At 51.1% G+C, this 11,035-nt stretch overlaps 3 protein-coding genes across 3 annotated transcripts; all 3 read left to right on the top strand.

Moving 5' to 3' along the window:
• Positions 1–483: 483 nt before the first annotated feature.
• MAA_02207 (carbohydrate esterase family 9 protein) lies at positions 484–2,206 on the top strand (the record flags this gene model as incomplete). The annotated part of the gene is made up of 3 exons (XM_007820205.1): positions 484–867; positions 1,096–1,766; positions 1,936–2,206. 3 exons carry the CDS (start codon positions 484–486, stop codon positions 2,204–2,206), a joined length of 1,326 nt encoding a protein of 441 aa, XP_007818396.1.
• Positions 2,207–5,760: 3,554 nt separating this feature from the next.
• On the top strand, positions 5,761–7,536 carry MAA_02208 (acid phosphatase (PhoG); the record flags this gene model as incomplete). Its single annotated transcript, XM_007820206.2, has 4 exons — positions 5,761–5,897; positions 5,977–6,910; positions 6,978–7,342; positions 7,419–7,536. 4 exons carry the CDS (start codon positions 5,761–5,763, stop codon positions 7,534–7,536), a joined length of 1,554 nt encoding a protein of 517 aa, XP_007818397.2.
• Positions 7,537–8,369: 833 nt separating this feature from the next.
• On the top strand, positions 8,370–9,634 carry MAA_02209 (uncharacterized protein; the record flags this gene model as incomplete). Its single annotated transcript, XM_007820207.2, has 3 exons — positions 8,370–8,650; positions 8,733–9,383; positions 9,475–9,634. 3 exons carry the CDS (start codon positions 8,370–8,372, stop codon positions 9,632–9,634), a joined length of 1,092 nt encoding a protein of 363 aa, XP_007818398.2.
• Between the last annotated feature and the right edge of the window lie 1,401 nt (positions 9,635–11,035).

The raw sequence follows: 11,035 nt of genomic DNA, 5'->3' as shown, positions 1-11,035 counted from the left end.
GCCTTGAGCCATCGCATGGCACCGTGACAATGCTCATGGCAAACTTGTCCCATAATAAGTGCGCTTGTCGTAGTGTTTCATGGCTTCGTCGTTACCGTCAGAGCCTACCGCCGCACCCTTCCTGGCCTCGTGCCCTGACCACTGGGCGTGTCTCCATCGGAATCGGCGGGGCGCAACACTGAATATCTCGGACTAGTAACCATGAGGCCATGGCCGAACGGGTCAATGGACTCTTATAACTGTCATCGAGCTGTGAAGTAAATCTGGATGGCAGTCACTTGACGACGCTCGGGGAGAGCATTCCATTCCGAAGCTCAACTGCCGTTCACTGTATCACGCCGATTCCGAACTTTGCTGCCCTTCAACTTTCTTCCCTCGATCCCGTCTTCTCCTTCCTTCCTTCCCTCCCTCGCTTGATCTACAACAATCCTAGGCCCAGATAGAATCATTTCACTTTCTACGCGCGCCCTCCTGGAACAAATCATGCCCATCGCCCTATCTCCTCCGACCCGGCCCAGGAACGGCTTGACCAAATTTACCAACTGCCGTCTGGTCAAAGGCGATGCGTTGGTTACCGAGGACCTTTGGGTCAGCTCAATAACGGGCAAGATCATCAACAGCCAGGCCACCTTCTTCGATGAGTTGAATCTTCCCGATAAGACCATCGATCTTGGTGGCCGTATTATTTCCCCCGGCATGATTGAGTGCCAGCTCAACGGAGCTTTCGGCTTCAACTTCTCCACGCTGCTCGATGACATGTCTCAATATGGCAAGAAGGTTAACGAAGTGAACAAGCTGCTTGTCCAGACCGGCGTTACATCATACATCCCGACCATTACCAGTCAACGGCCGGAGCTATATCAAAAGGTGGGTTTTGGCTCATCCTGCATATGCCTTTTGCGGCCAGGGCGTAATTAAGTTGTCCCCATGGGCGTTCGACGCCAAAAAAAGAAATAGCCAAAAACCAAAAACCCTGAACTAAAACCCGAACTCACGCCGTTGGCCTGCAGCAAATATGCAAAAACACTTCTTCAAGTAATTAAAAAAAAAAAAGGAAAAAACCATGCACTGCTAACTGAACCCTTTTTGTCACAGGCCCTCCCCTTCCTCGGACCATCTGGAGCAAACAGAAATGCACACGAAGGTGCCGAATCACTCGGTGCTCACTGCGAAGGACCATTCCTGAATCCTACAAAGAATGGAGTCCACAACATCGACGTGCTCATAGAGGCACACTCATTCACTGATATTGAGGCTTGCTATGGCGCTGAGAACTTGCGGCCTCAGCGCGAGGGTGAACCGATCCCAGTCAAGATGATTACCGCTGCCCCCGAGCGCGGGCAGATGATGAAACTCATCCCTGAGATTGCATCGCGAGGCATCATCTATTCTGTTGGCCACTCCGAGGCCACGTATGAGGAGGCGTCCGAGGCCGTGGGCCGTGGTGCGACCATGATCACCCATCTTTTCAACGCTATGCGGCCTCTTCACCATCGTAATCCCGGCATCTTTGGTGTTCTTGGCAAAGCGGAAAACCTGGCACGTCCCTACTTTGGCATCATTTCTGACGGAATCCATCTTCATCCGACAACCATCAAGATCGCCTTCAATGCGCATCCTGACGGCTTCATTCTCGTCACCGACGCCATGCACCTTGTTGGCCTGCCCGACGGTGCTTACCCTTGGACCAACGGCGAGCAAACGTGCAATATTATCAAGAAGGGATCCAAGCTGTTGCTGGAGAACTCGGATACCATTGCCGGAAGGTATGTTTCGAGAATGCCAGGATATCTGACTTGCCCCTTGTCGTCTTTCCCCTCATGTGGTGGTGATAGGGCGATGGCCTTGTTACTCCTACATGCCCCGCTCACACACATATGTACATGCATAAATGCTGCAATGCACTCGCGTAATAAGCTAACAATTTTGGCACAGCTCCATCACGTTGCTTGAATGCGTCAATAACTTCCTGGAATGGTCCGGCACAGGTATCCCTCAAGCTCTCAAGGCCGTGACCTCAACCCCCGCAGCCATGCTGGGCTTTCAGGGCATCAAGGGATCTTTGGAAGCGGGCGCCGATGCTGATCTCGTCATTTTTTCCGAAGAAGAATTCACGACAGGCTCTGGATCAAAACAGCTAATCTTGGACGAAGTCTGGAAGTTTGGCAGTCTGCTGCACACGGCTAACCGCACCAAGGCTTTATGAATGAAAATAACGACATGAAAAGGACTGCATCAACTACCAATCTTTTAAAGCGAGACATTTCTCTGAAACAGTAACGACCATTATGACCCGCCACATGGCCAGTCCGGAACAGCTCCACAGAGAAGCTGATCCAGTCACGTAGACTTTGGTTTTGGGGAATTCGCGATTGTACATAGTAGGTTTCAGCGCAGGGTTCCTCCCAATTTATTCGAGAAGAGCCAGGCTGATGGAGGTCGGGGTGATAAGAGCATGGAATATACCGGAACAGATCCAAAGAGGATTTGTTGGCAGCGCAAGCGCAACCATGGATCCAAAATATAAATTGGCGTATTAGTTACGAGTGTCTTGCATTTATACAATTTATATTCACTCATATTTTGATAGTGAGTATGGAATACAGTTTGTTTTATTTCAATCTTCCGTGTTTTTCTTCTGCCAAGTTTGCACGACTTCTTGCAAGGCTGCGGCGATCGGAGCGGATCTTAGTGAGTCTCACTTTTAACAATGTCTCGGAACCAGAGACCATTTCTAGAAGAAGAGGCTGTTCTAAAGTTGGGTTTACTTTGCTGTCTGCGTATGCTTGTACATATGTACCTGCCGCTTTGGCCTGGCCCTCATTCCTGGCTCCACCAGACATCACAGACCTTGGTATATTCCCGGCCGCGGATCTGCGGTTTGCGCAAACAGGCATTCAGGCTAGATTGTGGAATAGCTATTGGTTTCACTGGGCTACCCTTGGCCATGTAATTGGCGATTTGCATATTGAGACACTGGGCCTATGCAAACGGGCGTTGCAGCCGGCCGACATTGTAGATTATATCTGCGCAGGAGTGGAGGCGTCGTGCTATGTTAAATAGGCTGTACCAAACTTTGAACATTGGATAATGTTGCCGGACCCGTGACCTCCCGTCTTTACCAGTGGCAGTGGCATACTGGACCGTTGTGCCCGTGTCGCATTTTTGATAAGAAATTAAAGAAGCTGACACAAGGAGATAAAGATAAAACATGTTTCTCCCTGCGCCGAATCACAGTGTGGAATTACAGCATAGTACGGAGTACAAACGGAGGTCACTGGATGGACGGGGATGCTCTAGCATCACCACATTGGGTTGTCGGACGACTGGTCTTTTTCTGGCTGGACTACTTTGGTTCCCGCCCGTCGGAACAGCACCAGACGTCCTGTGATCAAATTTAGCCATGTGTGAGCTGACTGTTCCTAGCTTGAGAAAGCGCCGCGCGTGGTTACAACTTACAAGTCAGGTACTCCGTAGTATGGAGTACCTAAGTAAAGAGTAATACAACTTTAGCGTTCTGCGTTGTAGTACTATTAGCTCAGCCCCATGCTTCTTTTCCCAACATTGCGAGAACAGTCCACTCGGCTGCAAACCTACAACCGATATTGTAAGGGTGAGATGAGAGCAAGTAACATTCAAGACATTGCGGGGAAGACCAGAAAGAATGGGGGGTGACGATCTTGGCTGGCTGGTGTCATTGTCTCATTGCCGTCTGGGGAGGGTGTCGAACCAAGACTGAACTCCGTTCATTAGAGCACCAAGGCTGTCATGGCTGTTCTACCACAACCCTTTCCGCAAGGTGAATGCCCACAAGTGCGTTTCCGTCACCCTCATTTGCTGGGCAAGCTGCCCCCAGTCGGGGCCACTACAGCCTTGCGCAGGACACTTGAACAGTTGTAGTCAAGTGTCGTTCGGTTCCCCAGCTCCGTCGACTTTCCCCAGCTTTGAGCAAACCCTCATCAGGGCGTTAGGAACGTGACAGGTTGTGTGTAACTTTGACTTGCTATGTTTAGGATTCGTGATGCAGTCATCCTATCAGTCGCGGCTGCTTGACCTCGGACGGCTGTTTTGAAAATCATGTCTTTTGGCGTGGCCGCAGAATCCCCAATACCCTCTCCTCTCCTCTCCTCTCCTCTGTTCGCAAAGACAACATATCTTTGGCTCTGGCCGGTGTCGTTGGCCACCAACGCGCCCTTGCAATCTGGCTCTTGCCGGGCCGTGGCAGGTGATTGAGTTCTCTTGGGTCTACTTCGTACAGAGGTAACTATTGTAGCGGCAAACCTGCAGCTTCGACTCGCAGCCAAAGGTGACCACCCTAGTGATCCCGCCGGACATGATCCTTTATCATGACCAATTTGGCCATTTTGAAGAAAAGACCCTGCCAACCCCAGTCAGTTCCATGGAGCTGTAGTTGACGCCACCGTTACCCTCATTAGAACCCATCCGCTCGACCGGCCCATTGTGGCGGCAGGTGCACGAGAGCACCCAGACAGGGAAACACAGGATAGTGAACGCCATTCGGCGCGAATGCAGAAGAGTAGCAAGCGAGCTGCACGAGAGTATGGGGAAGGCGGGATAATGCACGGAGTACGGAGTAGCCTGCGCGCGTGCCGCCTCATTCATAGTGCAGACAGAACTAGGAGGAGCCTGGACAGACTGGACCGGCCAGCCAAGAAAAATTTCGCAGTCAAGACCAGAAACTAGTCGAGAATTTGAACAATGCACATGGAAGGGCAGGCACGGAGCTCTGGAGCGCACCTGCCTCTGACTCTGAGCAACCCCCCCCCGGCGTCTGCTCGGGTCTGGTGCTCAATTGTCCTTCAAGTCCGTTGGTCTAGTCAAGTGGTTTCGGTTTCGGCTGCACTGTGGCCGCTCAAATGCCCCACGCCTGCTTGCTGGGCCGGCCAAGTCACTCGAACCAACATTCATTGCCGAATGCCGAATCTTGAATAGACAACTGTCAACAATGAGTCGCCTTCAGCACTTTTGATATTAATCTAGCAATCAAGACCATGACCAAAACGTCTCAGGCAGCCGGCCCAGTAGTCCCCACCCTCTGACCCAGCCACAGGAGAATTCCAGGCTCCATCCAGGTCGGTTATTGAACTGCTTTCTAGCATTCGGGCGCTGTTGGTGGCTCGCCGGCCCCCCACAATTGCACCGCACACAACGGAGTAGGCAGTAAATGGCAGCTGGCAGTTGGCAGCTGGCAACTGGCAACTAGGCGACACCACCACACCGGATCCCGCATTCTGGCATTCTAGCTGCAAGCCGCCCTTCAGTCAACTTTCTCTGCACGCACAGGCACACCATATCGCACCACCACGCTGCACCTGTTCATACCACTTCTCAAGACTCGTCTCCGTCTCCTCACCATCCTCCCCGCCGACGCCATCTCTCTTCACCTCGATTGCCGGTGCCGGGCGCCTGTTATCAGTTCTACTCCGGTTCTCATCTGTCTTATCTTTGCTCCCTGTCTGTTGATTGCTGTGCCCTTGGACTGTCGACCCGTGCCGGCCACATTCGATCCTTATCTAACCTAAGCCTCCGACCGATTCCTCCTTTGTTGCAGGTTCGTCAGCAGTCAACGGTTCTGCCGAACGGTCGGTCCCTAACGACATCCCACCCATTTTCTCCCACTTCCAAGTCAATCCCCTCGGAGACGCCCATCACCCACCAGCATAAGGTCTTTGCTCTATCGAAACGGAAATCGTCACCCACCACTCTGAGCGCAAGACTGACGGCGGGGCGAACGATGCCATGGCTACGTTCAACTCTATGCCGGCCATGTCAGCCGCTGCGCCAAACGAGGCAATGGGCTTGAATCACCCTGCACCAGGTCAGCCCATGACAATGGAGCATTTTGATCAAGACTTTAATTTTGACGAGGCTGTCCTGTAAGCTGCTCCTTTCTTGCTGGAGACGACCTTTATCCAGGAAATGCAGTAATGTGAATTGCTACTGATATTGTCATAGGGATGGTGCTCCCTTACCTACCCTCCCCTTCACGCCGGCGTACGATTTTGACAATTTTACCACAACTTTTGAAGACCCATTCGCCTATTCCAGTCGGGCATTCGAGCCCACCCCAAATCAAGATGCCCTCAACGAGGAATCATCGCCGCAGGAGCTGGACAATAAGTTGCTGGGCTTTTCGGACCCAATTATGAATGCCACAGTTGTCGACAAAACTGGCAAACTTGCGGATGTGAATATGAGCGCCGAACTATACGGCATGTTCTTCGTTGCAGAGGACGTGTTCGGTGGAGACAACTCAGGACGTCCTCTTGAGCTGACTTGCTATCGCCGCAATCTATGGCAATGCTCTGGGCAGATAACGCTACCGAAGAATCTCTCACATCTCATGGACGAGCGAGGTCGCCAATTTTCAATTGATGAACTGTCGGCATCAATTACAGCAGTAGAATCGATTGAAGGAAAACCCACAGAAATCATCTCCATTCCCTGGAAGAGTTCAAGTTCTCAAGCGCCCGAGGAGACCAAGGTTGCGGCTGCGCCGCCTCAAATACCCCTGGATTTGAGCACGGCTCAGGAGGTTGATGCCGTTCGAGTTACCCTTCCTGTCTCTTGGAAGCGTTTACAGTTCAAGCACGCAACGGCCAACAATGGACGGCGGAAGGGGCTTCAGCAGCATTACGTAGTCCAAATCAATCTTGTGGCTAAATCCAAGTCCAACGACATGATGAAAATCGCCGAGATTCAGTCAGGACCCGTTATTGTTCGAGGGCGTAGTCCGCGCAACTTTGACAGCAGAAAAGATGTGCCTCTCACTGGGGAAAAGAGATTGGAGAGAAAAAATACAGCGAGTTCTGATAATACTGCTTTAAAAATAGAGCGGGAAAATATCCAAGCCACAATGCAGAGATTCCAACCCTTGGGTAATGTAGCGGTATGTTCGAAATACATCAACAGCCCCGAGCGAACTGTTGACAAAATCAAAGCTGATAATTCCACAGACCCCAGCCGAGTGGTCAGCAAATCCACAGCATGTGCCTCATCCGAACAGCCAAAGTCCTCATCCAGCCAAGAGAATGGCCGTATCGCCCACCGTTGCTCGACCGCCCGTGCCCTCCTGGTCTGCAGACGGAAAGAGCATGACAACTGGCCAACCACATCGAGGCTCGCTGAGTCGACAAAACACGGCCGTACCTATCAATCTCTCTCTGTCCGAGGATGAGAAGAGCCCCAATCGGTCCAGTGCAGAGCTGCAGAGTCCTCAGATGGGCAAGTCCCACCCCGTTTCAGGACAGAACGCTGGCAATAGCCCTGCCGATGATCCAGATCCTCTTTATGAATACTTCCCTCTAACACTAGATGACTGGTATGTCTCATTATTTGCCTGGATTAACCTGGCTCGCACATTATATCCCCGACATGCTAACAGTTGGACTCGTTAGGATGCCACCGATCGATGCGGTCTACCGACCGCATGTGGTGCATCACACAATTGTGCCTCCCGAGATCAAAGCTCAGCAGTCACAAAGTAAGGCAAAACGGTATTTTTCGGCCGAATAGGAATGCCTTGGGCTATGCTCGAGATGAATGACTGGGTTCACGACCCTGCTTCCGTAACTGGGAGATATGAGGAACGATTCACCCTCCATATCAGAGCAATCTTGTACCATACTATACCACTTGCGTCAACACGTGTTGGGTTCTTTTTGTTTGATGGCTATAACACGGCTGGCAGCTGGGCAGTGCGCCGCCGCCGATAAAAAAAAAGACACAGCGTGCCTTATTATACCCAGGGGGGTTCCTTCACATTATTTCTTCTTGTCCATCAATTTTCGGGAGAACGGTTTTTTTTTTGGGTAAATCATGACAGAATAAAAGGTCATAACGATTACAATTGCTTGGTCGATCCGTACCGTGATGCCATCCATGATGTCCGGGTGGACGATTGCGCAGGATTGCTTGCCCTTGACAAGCAAGTATATGTGCACAACTTCATTTGGCTGCCAAGCCCCTGCACAACTAACATAGCATGGCGACGAGCCCTGTACACTTGATGCAGCAGCCCGACTAGAGCTGCAGAACTAATGTATGCATGTTTGTGTTGTCAACGGTTGGTCGAAGCGTGTGGTTTGGGTGATGTGTGTAAAGAAAGCAGCGATTGGCCCACGAATCGTTTGTTGTTTTCTTCTTTCCTGTTTGGTCGAATGCGTTGTCAGTTGAGCTCACGCCGTACAAGAAGGATGGATGTTTCGAACCCCCCCACCAGCCCAGTAGTTGCCCTCCAGCCTTCCTCCTTCATTTCTCGGTGTTGTTTTGCCACATTCGTAACGAACCGACCTACGTACCTACCTAAAGTACTTAAGTAGGTAGGAACTTGAAGGTAGGTACTTGAAATGAGCGGCCACGATAGTGCCGCGTCGGTCGATGAGTGGAGTGACCTGGACGAAGAGGAGGCGGGTCTGCGAGATGCCTTTGTGGCTTCGGTGCGAGAACTATACGATGCGGGAACACCGTTCTTCACCAAGGAGATGATTCAACTTGCGCAAGATCAGGTTGACGAGATTGCGGAGGGCTCAGTATCAACAGAAAAAGTAGAGCACCTTGGTTTTGATGGTAAAATGCATTCGCAATCGTTACCGCCTTCGTATTTTTTTTCGAAAATAGATGATGGAATGTAAGAGCAAGTCGCCTAGCTTGGTGCCTTAGTTTAGGCAACCTCATATCAACGAGGCCTTCGTGCTGATACTTGAATATAGCCTCGTCCCCATTGTTGGGTACAAGTCGTTCGAGGCATTAACCATATTGCCGCCAAATCGTGTAGACGACAACTTGTTTGTTTCCGTCCGCGTCTCTGGCTCATTAAGGTTGATAAATAAACCGCCGGATATTTTGCAAGATGACGCGAGGTGTGCATTCAACCAGTATTTCGACCTATGGCAACAAGGCAAGGATTGGGCAGACCTGAAGGAGCGGATTCGGCCGCATCTTTCAACGCTGCCAATGACCATTGACAAGATCATCGGGTTTGGGCTCGGCGTTCTGACGATGGAGGCCGGTTGTAACGATGACGATGGATGGGTCAAGCGCTGTAGCGAACAACACGCTTTGATGCTCACGTTGGCCAAGATGCTTCAAGAACACACTGGCAACAGTGTCAAGTGTTTTGCCCAAGATCCCGCATATTCCAATACTTGCAAGGACATTCTCGGCAAGAGAGACGTTGACATTGTCCACGGAGACACGGGGTTTCTTTTGGTGGACGAGAACTCCATTGTGTTGTCGTTTAGTCCCAATGTCCCCGTTCGACAGGTGATTGCGGATCTGGCTCGTCCAGCAATGATGGTATGCAATATGATTTCCAGGTCCACGACAAGGGAGTGGCGGCGACGGGGAGGCGTTAACATCAGGTACGATACTTGCCTTTTGTTTCAATCTCATTGTCTTGTCTCTCTGACCTGTCATGTTGACCGCCGATGCTAACGTGGGCATTTGCGATAGCCCTTTTACCACAGATCCTGTTTCACCGCGAGTCATGGCCATGAAAGAAGAATACATCGAGTTACCCATCAACACTGTCAAGTCGCTCGGAAATTCCGCAGTTTATATACGGAATACAAAGACCTCAAAACCGCCCCAAGGTCAAAGCACATTTTCGTAGCGATGCATCAGGCGCTTCTATATAGGAGGGGCCGCTAGTTGTCTCCTCGGCTGCGAAAGGGGGGGCAGACAAGCATTATGTAGATTGGGTTTCATATATCATCATAATTGTGCCTTGAAAGGCAATAATTCAGAGAAGTGATAAATGAACCATATATGTATGTAATACCAGTGATGACACCAATGAGACAATGAATCCTCATCACAAATCCTCAGCCCAGGTAATAACAGCTGATGTGTGATCGAATGTACCAGTGCCAACTACAAACCAACAGAGCGACGTGTCTCAAACCACGCGTAAACGTGATATCGTACAACAAGTGCGCTTCCACGTCGGCCACAACCCAATAGTACACACCATTTCCCCCTTGTCTCTCGTCATAGACACCATCGGTGTGCGGCGACATGGCCAGACGGCAACGCATAAACGTGCCGCCCCTTGTTCTCCATCTCCCGCCTCCAAAGCCCAAGTAACGTCACAGAAAGACGGAAACACACCGGGAACCATTCCGAGCAAGACGTCCGTTTTCCGTCACGGCACAAACAAGACGTCAAGCCATAGCCGCAGCCTAATAGAGGGGATCCGATCCACAGGCCTGTCAACCAAGCTCAAGCCCAGTTGAGAGCACTCGATGTCGAGCTATCGGGCCGCGTGCCTGTCAGTTCTCAGCATTTCTCTGTCTTGGGCCCCGGTTTCAGAGCCAGCTACTCCGTAGTCCTCACCTCCTCACCTCACCTCACCTGCTCACCGGGTCAGAAATACCTGCTGCCTTGACGCGGTCCACTGTGGATAGGCTCCTCCCGTCCATTTCGACCTTGGGTTTTACCGCGTCTCTGCCCAGCGCGAAGCGTACTAGTAGTACCGAGTATTGCGTTTATACCAGCTCACGGCCCTATCCCGGAGGCAAAGAGTCCAGGCCGTCTGTCCGATGTCGGGAGGACGTCGGCTCAAACTTCGGATATGCAAGTGATGGAGCACAAGGACCGGGGAAAAGAGAGGGGCGGCAATCGAAGCGACGGTCATGCAACGAGCCAAGTGATGAATATATTACAATCATGCCCCCTTGTCCCGGCGCTCGTGCGCATCAAAGGGCTCGTGGGAGACCGAACACTTGCAATATGCGCGGCTGTTTTAGTCCCAGCAACCTTGTCGGCCGTGAGTTGCTGACGACTTTTGGCATAGTATTTGTTTTATATCGAACGAGCGTTGATTGGAGATGACAGGGTTACAAGGTTACATTAATCGCGTCGATTTCATGCAGGGCCCAGGGATGGATGACGTCCCGCATGCCTTCTAAGTTTGAATGTGCGCAGGTCCAATTGATGTACTCCGTATTTGACCTACTTTTTCATGAAACGTAAAGATGCTCTTTTAGCAGGGAAATCAACTGATATATTTTTA

Source organism: Metarhizium robertsii (genome assembly GCF_000187425.2).
Source record: "Metarhizium robertsii ARSEF 23 chromosome Unknown MAA_Scf_1, whole genome shotgun sequence".
In the NCBI taxonomy this organism is placed as follows: Eukaryota; Fungi; Ascomycota; class Sordariomycetes; order Hypocreales; family Clavicipitaceae; genus Metarhizium; species Metarhizium robertsii.
The sequence above is the reverse complement of the archived record's forward strand: the minus strand, read 5'-3'. Positions and strand labels throughout refer to the sequence as shown.